Below are 14,654 nucleotides of genomic sequence, written 5' to 3' on the forward strand. Positions count from 1 at the left end.
ACATCTGATTTTTCTTTGTGGCTTATATGCGGCAATACTTTCATTGTGGCACTACAGTACGTTTTACACGTCACGTCAGCCAAATGTGTTGCCGCAACGGATGGAACGGTACCATTGTGACAGCCCTATAAATAGTTGGCCGATAATGTGTGCAGTGTACGGAGGCTCTAAAAAAATATTTTATTTTAACTCTTGGCAACCCTTACCACAATTTTCTAACAGCGGTTTCCGTCGTTTTTATTTACGTGTAAAATAGAGAAAATCTAAAAATGTCTAATTTTTCTGTTAACAACGAAAAAATAAGGAATGGTTCCGAACCTAATCAGCAAAAATCTAGTGGAGTAAAACGTTTTGAAGAAGTACACGCCAGAAATATAGCTGCTGCGAAGAAAATAGTTGAGAATTATGCTTCCAGCTCCGACGAATATGAGGAGGAACTTAATGAAAGCGAAATTTTAGGTGCTAATGAAGAATTATACTTACTTTATATTATGAAACAATACACAATTTAATATTGGCAGATTCCCTTTATAAACATTACGAATGTAAGCCTAGCACATTTGGTGGTACGTCAGCGCAGAAACAAAAATCCGCAGCTTTCTTTGAAAATGCTCTGCATTCTGGATCCGCAACTTGTTTAATTTGCATTGGTAGCGTTCGTCGAACAGACTCAATATGGGCTTGCAAGCATTGCTATTGCTTTTTCCATTTAAACTGCATACGCCGTTGGGCCAATGATAGTATTGCTCAGATGAGGGGGAAGTCATTGGGGAATCCGACTTTTGATCATGCGTACATCCATAGTAGCGGAATCAGTATCGGACCGAGACGAAAAGGAGCATTACTATGGAGCTGCCCACAGTGTCGCAAAGATTACACAGATGAAGAAAAGCCTTCGACATACGAATGTTTTTGTGGCAAAGAAACAAATCCGAAGCCTGAATCATTTCTACTACCACATTCATGTGGAGAAATATGTGGCAAAAAGTTGCAGCCAGCATGTAGTCATACTTGTATGTTGCTTTGCCACCCAGGGCCATGTCCACCGTGCTCTCAGTATGCAAATACGAGCTGTCTTTGCGGCAAATCACCAAGAAAATCGGTACGATGTATAGATAAGGAATGGAAATGCGATGTAAAGGTGGGTGGTCTTAATCATAAAAATGTACAGTAACATTCCACTACATTTAATTTTAACAGTGTAAAGACTTGCTTCCTTGTGGCGAGCACCAATGCCAAGAAATATGTCATAAACCTAAGCAGTGCCCGCCGTGCACGAGTACCAGCATACAGCCGTGTGAATGTGGCAACCAGGTGAAAAAACGTAATTGTTTTGATCTAAAATGGAATTGTAATAAGGTGAGGAAATTTATTTGAATTAGCCATTTCTCTGGCTTTAATATTTGATCACTAGGTGTGTGGATCTAAGTATTCATGTGGTGTTCACACATGTAAACGCGTGTGCCACTCGGGTCTTTGTGGCGAATGTCCTTTGAGCTTACCCCGTTCATGTCCATGCGGCAAAACTGTATGTAAAACTACATTCGTTCTGGTTGTTTTAAAATTGATGTAATATTCTTTCAATAGCAAAAAGTCGTACCCTGCACCGAAAGCATTGACCCCTGTGGTGATACTTGTCAAAAACTTCTATCCTGTAAACTCCATACTTGCACACAACGTTGTCATCGTGGAGATTGTAACTTGGTAAGATAATAGTGGTATTCAGGAATCGGTGCAACTAGCCTGGTATATTTTCTGAGAGTTGGGTTTTGAGCGCTAGTTGGATTTTTTTTTGCCGCTTTGGCGTTTTACTTTGAATGAAAAACTCGCAATGAACTCGAATGTGAATGTGTGTTAAATTCGCTGAAAGCCGATAACGGTGTAGGGTATGGCACCCTGCATCATGTACATCGTGGCACCAAATGTATTTTGTTGTTGTTTAGGGTAAATCTGCTATTTATTTTTTTGCCAGGGTAGTATCTCCGATTCGTGAACTCCACTATTATTTGAATCACTTATTTGCAACTTTTTTTACAGTGTTTAATCATAACAAAGAAGAAGTGCCGCTGTGGCATTCTTGAAAAAGAATTGCCCTGCTGGAAAAGTTTTACATGCGAAATTAAGTGCAAGCGAATGCGTGATTGTGGAAAGCACCCTTGCAATAAAAAGGTGAAATCATTGGTATAAATAGAATATGAACAGTCGTACCGCTTTACAAAAATAATAGTCAAATTTTATAGATTCAAAATATTTATTTCATTACTAAAACATAAAAATAAAAAAAAAGTAAACGTTTTTATTTTTTATACTTACCAGTGTTGCGATGGTCGTGCATGCCAGCAATGTGATAAAATCTGTGGTAAACCCCTCACTTGTCATAAACACAAATGCCAATCGGTTTGCCATGACGGACCCTGTTATCCCTGTAATCAACAGTCACAAGTGAATTGTAGATGTGGTAAAACATCAAAGCGTGTCCCATGCGGACGTGAACGCACAGCACGTGTTATGTGCATGGAATTTTGCCGGTTAGTGAACATTTTTTTTATATATAAATTTATTTTATTATAACCTGCTATATACTAATACTTCACAGTATCCCTTCTAAGTGTCACCATCCAAATAAACATCGTTGTCACAAAAGTGAATGTCCGCCGTGTAATCAAAAATGTGGGCAACCAAATAGTACTACGGGCTGCCAGCATATTTGCGAAGCTAAATGTCACGCAGCAATTAAAGTTGTTAAACAAAATGCAGAAAATGGAAATGCTAAGGTTTGGGACATAGGCAAAAAGGTACTACAAAAGTTCTGCAAATGCATACAATTAAATTTAATGAGAAAATATTCTTCTTTTTAGTTTGAATTCAAAATGTTACCACACCCACCTTGTGAACAAAAAGTGAGTGTTACTTGTATAGGAGGTCATGAAATAGCCGATTGGCCCTGTTGGAACTCAAAGCCAACGTCTTGCCAACGCAAGTGCAATCGTGAGTTGCGCTGTAGCAACCACAAATGTGAGCTTGTATGCCATTCTGTGCCGGACTCACAAGATATGAAGGTATGGATTTGTATATACTATGCCCATGTTAAAATAAAAAAAGAAAAAAATAAATTTAAATAATTTTCCATGATTATTTTTCCGATATAAAAATCCAGTGTGGAACTTTATTCAAGTTAATTCCAATTTTTTAAATATGATTTAGGGATGATAAAAAATGCGTAAAATGATGCATATTTTTTCACAAATACTTTTTGCAAATGGATCTGAAAGTACCGTTTCTCTCTATTGCTGCAATCGAATTAATACTTATAAACTAAATTGCAAATTAATTTGTAGTAATTTTCATGATTTTTATCTGAATATATTTTTTGTTACCAGGAACAAATCGGATGCGCCCGATGTCAAGAAGGTTGTAATATACTTCGTCCCACAGGCTGTGTGCATGCTTGTTCGCGACCATGTCATCCCCCACCATGTAATCCGTGTGACAAAATTATTAAACACAAATGTTACTGCGGGTTAACCCAGGTGATGTATAAATGTTCTGAATATTTCTCTGATGAAGGTACTGAAGAGGAGGTAAATTTGCGTCAGGAACGCTTGAAAAGTTGTGGAAATCGCTGTCTCAAAAATGTAAGAGCACCTGTATAGTATTTTTCTGAAAATACCTTAATTTTTAATGCCTTAATATTTTAGCTCCCTTGTGGTCACCGCTGCCACACACCTTGTCACCCAGGTAAATGTCCGAACCCGGAGTTGTGTCGCAAGAAAGTACGCATATTTTGTGAGTGTAAACGTCTCAAAGTTGAAGTCGCCTGCGATAAACATCGTGCCGGCCAGACGTCAATTCCATGTGATGAACTCTGCATCGAGACACACGCCAAATTGGCAGAGCAACGGAAACGTGAATTAGAAAAATTACGCCAATTGGAAGAAGCCAAAAATCGGGCAGAAGTCGAACAGTTTGAGAAAAAATTTAGCAAGCGCAAATACAAAGAACGCAAAGTGGTGGTGGAAGAGACGAAGAGAAACATTAATTGGAAATTAATAGGCATTTATGTGGGTATTGGAGTAGCGGTTGTTACAGCCATTGCTGTGGCATTCTATCCTTAGACTTTAGAAATGCAAGCCAAGTTTAAGGTAGATGTTTAGGTATTTGAAGATTTCAATAAGCATATTTAAAAGACTACTACAATAGAAGTTTTTTAATTAGTTATCACATTTTTGTTGTATTCAATTTACTTTAATTTTAACGAAAATTTGAGCTAGAATTTCCTACTCATGTTTAGTCAGTTTGTCACTTTATTTTACATAAGTTTTAAACTTATTATAACATAGTTTCCATTATTTGTATGTACACGTTGGATGCTGCAACGGCAAATTATGTATTTTTTTTTATTTTTATTCGGGTTTAACTTTCTTTCTGTAAACGCATGCTGCTGCAAACACCGATGAGCTTAGGAAGGTAGATATTAAAAAATTGCTTAACAACATCAAATCATTTGATTGCACATAAACTGTATAGATGCGAGCTAAATGGGGCAATAAAAAAGATGTACAGATAAAAATTACAATATTCATATTTTTTTACAACTTACTCATGTTGGTGAATGCGGACAATGCCCAAGTTGTTCGACTCACAGAAGAAGCATCCTTTGAGCGTAAAATCTCGATCAATTGTAATACTTTGCTGGTAGCACCAATAGGGGTACAAAATGGCTGTAAAATAAAATGGAATGTCAAGTAACAATTTATACATTAATCTGCATATGTACGTATGGGTATCTTGGAATGATTATACAAGTAGTGAAAAATTATATTTGGTGCAAAATTTATGCCCAATTAAAATTTTGTTACGGATCTAATCCGCACATTATTTATAATTTATTACCAGATATTTAGCATAAACCATCACCAAATATTTAAAACAAGCCTGTAAATGAAAAACAAAGTCTACCAACTACCTTGCCACCTGTAGTATACTTTAATCTTTAGCTCTTATTAATCTACATATCAATATTTTATGAATAAAAATATACTTACATACGTACATACATTCCAAAGTTGTAATGTGAAAACATTCAAGCCAAAAATTTTAGTAAATAAATAAAAATAAAAAAACCTTGAACAAGGAAAAATTAACTTTTCTCATGCTGTTTTATTTTTTGTGAAAAGTAACTAATAAAGCTGAATTTTATATACGCGTACGCATTCAGTATAGACAATAAGAGTAATAAGCTATATAACATCACACGGACAAAAATTTAGTCTTTACATATAAAAACTGAGTGTGATTCTTAAGCAGCGGAATACATAGTAATTGAAAAAACATCCTCGAATATAGCGTATGAATATTATCTTATAATAAATGTTTAAAATATTATAAGCGTGCAACTTATTTTTTTGCTTATGATTGTGAATTAAACTTATAGGCGTGTCTTTGTATTTGACGTAATTACAAATGTTCTGAAATATGGCACTTAAATTAAATTACACAGAAATTTCTTACAAAAGCATCTAAATAAAGTAAATTCATGTTTGGACATGTTTGTTACGTGCACCAGCCTTCAATTTCCACCAATTATTGTTGTTAAAGTTACGCCAAATGACACAGTGGCGCTTGACTCAATTTTTTCACAGCAGCTGTCAATATTCATAAGTAAATTCAAAATTTCTTTACATTGGATGTTTTCACTTTTTAAGCACGATCTTTTTTAGCTCATTGATTTATCTTTGTGTTTTCTTTTTATAATAATTTTAAAGCAGCTTCATACTCAACTTGCCATAGAAAAAAAACACATTTGTATTTACCGTCGTAAGCTAAGTGATTTATAAACATTCGCTCTCCACCCTTATGAAATGCTCATTTAACGATTAATACAGCAAGCTCACTTTAAGTTGGATATATGTATGTACATATGTGCTAATGTAATTTTAAGGCCTGCTACAGTATTTTGGCATCACTAATCAAGAAGTATGTATGTATGTATATATAATTATATTTTTGCATACATACGAGTATGTTAATATGTGTACAATATAAAAAAACTTACCACCAGGAACGTGAGTATCGCGAGCGGGAATAGTTTAAAATAGATCAACGATGCCACAATGGTGTACAATACCGTCACTAGTTGCGTCCGTTTGCCTAATAAATTCTGATAAAGGAACGTGTAATATATAAGTGCGTACTCCTGCAAGAGTAGTATAGGATATTCCATATAGGATAGAAATTCGTAGCCACTGGTGTAGTTATATGATATCATCACAGTGTAGCTGAAAAGTTCTAGGCAGAGACCAAGTACGCTGATTCCTTAGAATTTCGGAGAGTTAAAGAAAAGATAATTTAGTAATGTAATAAATATAAAAATAAAAACCTTTTTAAATATGAAAACTCTTCACATACATTTAATGTCTAGTGAAACAAATATGATAAGTTTTTTCTATTTTATGAGATGGTTGCATATTCATAAGAATTTATGCAACAAATTATTAGACAAAAACGTAACTTAGCCCAAAGACGGTATACGAGTATTTATTAGCAGCACCTCCTAAGATGGGGCAAAGGGAGGCACGGTAAATTAAAAACTTTGCAGCCGTTTTTCCTGACAATTTTGTTTTTTGAGTTATGAGTTACTATTTCAGTCAATGAGCGACATGCACATATATCTATGTATGTATTTTGTACTTACCCTGCGATGTCTTATTAGTACGTATTGTATTGATTTGTGGCACTTTGATAACCAGACAGGATGACACTGTTATCAGGCTAAGCAAATCGGCAATAACCAGCACCAGACCTTTCTCAAAGTAGTTGAAAATAGCTTCCATTTTAACTTTTGACACTAATTACTTAACAATATATGTATACATTTGCTATTATGAGATATATTTACGAATTCATTTATTCTTATATCATATCACAATGTAGCATGTTAATTCAAATACGGTACAAACAAAATTTAACTTGCAGGGAAAAACTTTGCACAATATCCGTTGTTTCATAGATGCTTTATTATATATTTTCGTTATCTTTTATTTTAAGCAGGTGTTAATATTTTCACTTTGTAGCAGCACCCCTACTATTATTCACCCAGGTCGGTGTTGAACGCCTGATGAGCAAATACCGAAAGCGTCATTCTAAATATACTAACAAAATAATATAATATTTTTAATAAAATACGCTACACTAACAATGCAGCTGATATGAAATTCTATAACAGCAAAATATACTATGTAAAGGGTGTGTATGTACAACGAATTGTCAAAATGTTTATGTAAATAATAGATGGATTTTCGCCCAATCTTCACGAACGCTCTTTTGTATTTTTTATTGAGAGCTCAGTTAGTATACACCATAGATGACTAGATGTGAAACTCTTTTTCTCGTGAGAGCGCTGAAAAATGTGCATTTTTTATAACATTTTCCAATATTGCCACACCGGTAGAAACATGAATTGGGTATTTTTGAACCAAAGGTCTGGAATTTTTAGTTTCCACACCACCATTGAGGTAGTATTTAGTGTGCGGTTGCCCAATAGCCTTATATCACTTGTAAACACCTACATATCGCACTTGTTACGTTAAAGCGTAACAACTCAAAATCTGAACATTTTCAGTAGAGACGAAAAACTGTTCCCGTAAATATTAATAATATAGGTATTACAAGGAAAAAAATATGTAATTGCACGAAAATATCATTGAAAAGAATATAACGGTTGTTTCGTTCTTATTTGTTTAGTAGTTGCGCTAAAATAACAAATTTTTGAGTGGTTACTCTTTTCCTTTTCTTTTTGAGTTGTTACGCTTTAACATAACAAGTGCGATATACTAAAAATAAGCACAATCCGTATGAAATATGTACATAAATAAGCAAAAAATTTAAAAATTTATATGTAAATGAAATTATTTAAAACTTAAATACAAAAGTAATTTAATAATAATAAAGTAATGAGCGCGAAAAACATAAGTTATAATTAAAAACATGACTTATTGCGATTTTTTAATATAACACAGAAATTGGGTAACAAAAAAAATTCTCAAACAACGAATAGAATAAGTTAAAGCAGATTACCTTTAATTTTTGTAAAATATCTCAAACACAAATTCAGTTCCCTTACCTACACTTTTCAACCATAGAATATTTACGTATATATTATACAAATTTACATAAACCAACACACACTTTTCAATAAAACTACATTATGTACATAAGACTAATTAAAAGTAGAAGTCGAAAAGGATTTAACGAGCTTTGGATTCTACAAACTCACTTCAATTCAAATTATTACATTTCAATTGAATTAATTTTAAGACAAAAAATTATAAACATTTCAACACGTCATTTCTCCATTAAGCAAAAACGAACTATTTTCGTCAGTTATTTTCGGCGCGTTTCTTCTGGCAGTCTGCCATTTTGCCTATCAGCTGTTCAAAATCCCATAATGTGTGAGTGCTGCCAAGTTTTTAAACGTCCTCATGGGCGCGCTCTCTCTCAAAATGAAGAAGTTTCACATCTAGTTATCTATGGTATACACTTAACTTAACTTTACTTAATATTTTGACTATTTAGTTGAAATTTGTTTCGCCGCACACTGTGGATCGGCTGACAGTTTTCACTTCACTTTATTTGCGCCGAATAAACATGGAAGCGGAAAGACAAGCAATTATTGTCTGTGTGGTATTTATTTGTGCGCAAAAATAAGGTAAAGAAAAAAAACGAATCTACCTTCTGATTCTCATCATTCAAAGAAGGTAAAGAAAAAAATAACAAATCTAACTTCTGATTCTCATCATTCATGATCTCCACAATGATGGCTAGCTTTTAAGCAGCTCTATTATTTCAAAAGAAGTGATAAAAAGCGACAAATTTGCCACACGCACCCAACCGATTGCAAGAAAAAAAATTGTTTGCCAACTTTCAATCTGTTGCAAACAACGCCACACACAAATCGACCTTCGGAAATTTTAACCGGTTGTTATGATTTGTTGCGTGTTTGTGGTCCACTTTGCTTCACACTTCAAGCTACGGCGACACGCTCATGCATTTGCTGTCCAGCAGCTTATATGTGTGCGTGTCGGGTGACACACGTACTTGTTTCGTGTCACACATACTTGTTGTCGGCTTTTGCATGATAAAAATCAAAAATTTTAAACTTTTTCGCGGTCAAGCGTCATGCACCCGACACGCACACATATAAGCTGTTGGCCAGCAAACGCATGAGCGTGTGCCGCAGCTTAAGAAATTTTCGAGCCTTTAGAAGCCTATGTAATGGTGCCCACACTCACTGACGTAAAAGTACGTTCCGTGTCAGCTGACACGGTCAAACTAATAAGAGCGTCAAGTAAATGAAAACTCATCATTATTTTTATAAAAATTATTAAAAAACAATATTTAAAATGGTGTATGCAAAAATATGAGTGGCAACATTGTGTCGATACAACCAAACACAAATCGATAGATTGTGTAAATTTGCAGCCAAACGAAAGCAGTGGTTTTCTACGGGCACTAGTTTGGCTCAATTTTGTCTATCTCACTATAAACAAACAGGTTATACGATAACGTTGGTGAGTGTAGGCACCATAAAGTTGCAATTAGTGGTGCCGTAGCCATAACGTCATAGCCGTAACCATAACTATAGCCGCAACATTACAGCCGTCATGCAGTAACCATAAACAGCTGATATTGAAGTATAAGTAATGACAACATTTGCATTTTGCATTAAAAACAGGAAGAGTTTTCCCCTTGGTCAATCAATTTTTCGTTGTTCATTTCTAATATTACAATTTTTATCGCAAATATCAAAATAAATGCAAAGTATTATACAGCTGCTTACGGTTACGGGGGAAAAACAAAATTTAATAGATTCATACGGCTCCGGTTATGGTTGTGGATGGAAGCAATACACTCGGGGGCTTACCATTTCTTGCAGAGGAGCGAACGCTATTAGCAAAATCAGCCAACGATTAATTAAGTTAGGTTAAATTAAAGTAAGTCCAGACTAATTGAGCTTTAATATTCTGAGAGAAAAGCAGGCACAAATACCGTACACGCAAATGCATACACACTCATGGAGTATCGCTTTGAAAATCTGTTGCCTTAAAGTATAAAACTACACTGTCCATGGCACTGCACGGCGCACACTGGGGATTTTTGTACAGAGATGCGGAAAAAAGTATACATCCCAAAAAATATTTACATTTTTACTCCTAACGGAGTTGTATATATTTGTGTATGAAAAGAACATGTTTAACTATTTTTTACAAAAGTTTTAAAAAACAATGTTTTTTAAAATTCATAAATTTTATTTTTAAAAATATATGGAAAGAACATGATTTAAAACAATGTTTAAAAACTGTTTTAAAAAAAATGTTGAAAATCAATGTTTGTTCCATATAGAAATATATATATACTACTGCGTTATTTGTAAAAATATGAAAATTTTTATATGGAAAGCGTTTAGTTATTATCAAAATAATCAGTGGCGCCTGGTGGCACCTGCAATTGATTAAAACTGAAAGAGACGCTATTAAGCAACACGTTGATACTAGTTTCAGACCGTAGGTAAATGTAGCTCAACTTACAGATCCAAGAATATGAAGGAGTATGATTTTTTTTTCTCGTAAAATTAATTATAAATAGATAATCAAATGCTTCAAAGCCTTTGTTCTTCCAGCTAAAATATATAAAAATATCGTACCCTAAATTAAAAATAAAAAATTGGAAGTCGGCTCAAGCAAAAGGAAAAAAAACCACCTTGGGCTTTGAAGTTTTTTCTTAGTCAGTTCAATACCATAAAAAATTATACTTTTGACATATCTATAAAAAAACTGTAAGTCGGAGTTTAGTAATTCTTTTTGATTTTATTGTTGGTTCTATTCTGGAATTTAGAAATACCATTATACATTGCGTAGGTGGTATATTGCAAATTTGACTTTCTTCCGCTAAATCCCCAGTGTGCGGCGTAGCAAAAGTCAAATTTTTCTTGTCTACCAATGTCGTCGTAAAGCCAGCTTCACAAATATTTTGAAACCAGCAGCGACAAACAATTGACTTATTCATTTTAAATTTATGTGTAAAAGAAGAAATTAAATATGTACGACCAGAAACTTGTTATCTACTTCGGAGTAACGATTGCTAAAATTGCACTAATAACAAAAAAACTTATGATTGATGTGATGTTATAGTAATTGTATTTTAACATTTGCCTGATTTATTATTATCATACCTCAAGTTGGGCTGCTGATAACGAAAACATAAGTTTTATTCAAAAAAATTCGCTTTACTCGAGATTTCCAGCTCAGTAACAAAAGATTCTGCAAGGATAATAACCCAAAACACAATCGTGAATAAAATATGAATAATAATAATAACTCATATGTATATGTATTTAAAATAATAATAAAAATTATAATCATGGACTAAATCACAATCCAGCTATCAGCTGTTTTTTGTTTTAAGCATTTAATTATATATATACGCTCCATTAATTTTATGTGTTTTTACGATTTATACGAGTACTAGCTTTAATACGCGGGCCCGCTCGCGTAAGATTAGTTTGGAGGGATTTAGGATATGTATATAAAAGAATTACAAACAATAATTGCATAGAAAATAATTTTTTATTAATAACCATAATATTACAATACCCGGCATCCGTTGCTATGCCTCGTTGAATAAAATCAAAACAACCAATCAGAAAAATATCAAGCAAAATTATTTTTATTAATTTTCTATCTGAAACCGTTTTTGAACTTTGCATTTGGGTCATAACTGAACAGCTTATGCGGATTATGAAGTCTAGAGTGTGCTATAAATAGTGGGAAATAGAAAAAACTAAGATTTTTTAGATTAAATTTAAGGGGTTAGGGGTAGTCAGAGGCCCGAAAAAATTATGATTTTCACGAATTTTTTTTTGCTACTTAATTAATTTATTTAACAAAAATAAAAACATAGCATAAAAACATCATGTTTTAACTTGACTTCACCAAAATTTCAAAAAAAAAAAATTAATAATTGCAAAAGTTATCGCTGTTTGTGTGAAGCCCGTTTCTCCAGAAGTCCCTTGCGGTGAACATCACAAGTCCTTGCAGATTCATCTAAAACCAATCAGACAAGAAAAATTAGTTTTATTAATAGATAATCTTGTGCCTGATCGAAGCTTTTTTTTTTTCAAAATGAACAAAATGGCGGCCTCAGAAAATTTTTTCCAGATTTTAGAGAAAAAAACCAACAGTTAATTGTTAAAAAAAAATCGAAATTTTTGAAAAAAAAAAAATCCTTCGATCAGGCACAAGTTTTTTATGTTTTTCAAAAGCTGTATAAATTTTATTGAAATCTACGTAGCGGTTTTTAAGTTACAGTGTTCACCAGTTTGAAAAACATAGTTTTGAGAAAAACGCATTTAAAGTTTTGCTATCGGCTCCGGAGCGGCCGAGCTCCCTTTGTTAATTGTTGAATAACTTGAAAAGTATATTATTTGTCGGATTCACTTCAAATTTTTACACAATATTATACTTTACACAAACATTATACTTTAAGAAAATGCAAAAAAAAAAAATCAATTTTTTGAAAATTCTGACTACCCCTAACCCCTTAAGAAAATATTCGATTATTAGTGACGAATGAGAGTGGAGGCGCGGCCTGGGGGCTGTGGGAAGGGAGTTCCATCATAAAAACATGCCTATAACCTTTATTGGGTGAAAATATGAATGTATAAAAATTTTTACGTCATTTGGTGTTGTCGTTTCGTAGTGATGCGCGGACAACGTACAGACATTCACCTTTATAGTATAGAAGATAAGTACAATATTTTCATATTGTTAGGAAATCAAAGAGGAAATTGCGTGGAAATAACTTGTTATAAGAAGGGGTAGTTAAGGATTCAGTGGAATATATGGGTATCTTTTACGCTTTACTAATAAATAGTAGTCTTAGGTCAACAACAGTACCTATGGAATGGAAAACTTCCACCATAGTACCAGTAAAGAAGGTGAAAAATACTATAAAAGCTGAGAAACTTATACCTATAAGCACCCTTCCTGGAAAAAATATTGGAAACGGTGGTTAAAAACCAACTAATATTCTATATTGAGTCCAATAATATATTCATAAAGGAGCAATCCGGTCTCAGGGCAAAATATTCATGCGAAACTGCACTTAACTTGGTACTGTCGCAGTGGAAGGAAGACCTCAATTTCAAAATGAATATATATAGTAGCAGTATTTATTGACCTTAAAAGAGCTTTCGAAAAGATTGATCGGGAAATAATGTTAAAAAAATTGGAATATATTGGTGTGGGGAACACTGAACTTGAATGGTTCCATAGTTTCTTGTCTGACCGGAAGCAATAAACGCTTATAAACTCATCTATATCAAGAAAGATAGAAGTCGAAATTGGCTTACCGCAGGGGTCGGTACTAGCTCAAATACTTTTCAGCATTGAAATATTGCAAGATAAATCTATTCGCTGACGATACTCTCTTAACAGTCAGCGATAGAAATCTGCATAGAACAGTAACAAAAATGCAAGAAGATCTTGACTCCTTATAAAATTGGTTGTCTATACTAATATTATAAAGAGGAAAACTTTGTTTGTTTGTTTGTTTGTAACGAATAGGCTCAAAAACTACTGGACCGATTTTAAAAATTCTTTCACCATTCGAAAACTACATTATCCACGAGTAACATGGATTACATTTTATTTTGGAAAAAATAGGGTTCCGTAAGATATTTGGATTTGGACACAAACTGAAAAAAATCTTATATATAAAATAAAGTCAACTTTTTGTGTGTGTTCGCTAACCGACCGTGTCTGCCCCGAATTAAACCAAACTTACACACATTGTTAAGAAGGTATTGAAGATGGTTTCCGTACAGTTTGGATACCTATTGGTAGATAGGGTCTCGAGATATAGGTCAAAACGTGGACCCGGATAACCTTCGGACGTGTATGTACAATATGGGTATCAAATGGAAGCTGTTGGTGAATGCTTTAGTTCAGAGTATTTTTCATGCTGCTCCGTTACTAGGGTCTCGAGATAGAGACCAAAACGTGGACCCTAGAATGTGTTGTACAATATGGGTATCAAATGAAAGCTGTTGATAAGTGCTTTAATACGGGGTAATTTTCATACCTATTGATGACTAGGGTCTCGAAATATATGCCAAAACGTGGACCCGCCGTGTCTTTGAACCGAATTAAACCAAACTTACACACATTGTTAAGTAGGTATTGAAGATGATTTCCGTATAGTTTGAATACCTATTGGTAGATAGGGTCTCGAGATATAGGTCAAAACGTGGACCCGGGTAACCTTCGGACGTGTATGTACAATATGGGTATCAAATGGAAGCTGTTGGTGAATGCTTTAGTTCAGAGTATTTTTCATGCCGCTCCGTGACTAGGGTCTCGAGATAGAGACCAAAACGTGGAGCCTAGAATGTGTTTGTACAATATGGGTATCACATTGAAGCTGTTGGTGAATGCCTTAGTACAGAGTATTTTTCATGCTGCTCCGTTACTAGGGTCTCGAGATAGAGACCAAAACGTGGACCCTAGAATGTGTTGTACAATATGGGTATCAAATGAAAGCTGTTGATAAGTGCTTTAATACGGGGTAATTTTCATACCTATTGATGACTAGGGTCT

The 14,654-nt window shown here is 34.0% G+C and overlaps 2 protein-coding genes across 2 annotated transcripts; one reads left to right on the forward strand and one right to left on the reverse strand.

The window, feature by feature from the left end:
* The first annotated feature begins 207 nt into the window (after window positions 1-207).
* On the forward strand, window positions 208-5,144 carry LOC129240925 (NF-X1-type zinc finger protein NFXL1). The gene is made up of 11 exons (XM_054876999.1): window positions 208-459; window positions 522-1,141; window positions 1,201-1,359; window positions 1,415-1,528; window positions 1,588-1,704; window positions 2,038-2,169; window positions 2,317-2,528; window positions 2,597-2,795; window positions 2,859-3,059; window positions 3,381-3,635; window positions 3,699-5,144. The coding sequence occupies exons 1-11, from the start codon at window positions 270-272 to the stop codon at window positions 4,113-4,115; spliced, it is 2,616 nt and encodes an 871-aa protein (XP_054732974.1). The 5' UTR covers window positions 208-269; the 3' UTR covers window positions 4,116-5,144.
* LOC129240926 (solute carrier family 66 member 3) lies at window positions 4,274-7,316 on the reverse strand. The gene is made up of 4 exons (XM_054877000.1): window positions 6,695-7,316; window positions 6,056-6,315; window positions 4,601-4,721; window positions 4,274-4,534 (listed from the first exon to the last, which is right to left on the reverse strand). Exons 1-4 carry the CDS (start codon window positions 6,831-6,833, stop codon window positions 4,404-4,406), a joined length of 651 nt encoding a protein of 216 aa, XP_054732975.1. The 5' UTR covers window positions 6,834-7,316; the 3' UTR covers window positions 4,274-4,403.
* Between the last annotated feature and the right edge of the window lie 7,338 nt (window positions 7,317-14,654).

This window comes from Anastrepha obliqua, chromosome 3 (genome assembly GCF_027943255.1).
Source record: "Anastrepha obliqua isolate idAnaObli1 chromosome 3, idAnaObli1_1.0, whole genome shotgun sequence".
Lineage (NCBI taxonomy): Eukaryota > Metazoa > Arthropoda > Insecta > Diptera > Tephritidae > Anastrepha > Anastrepha obliqua.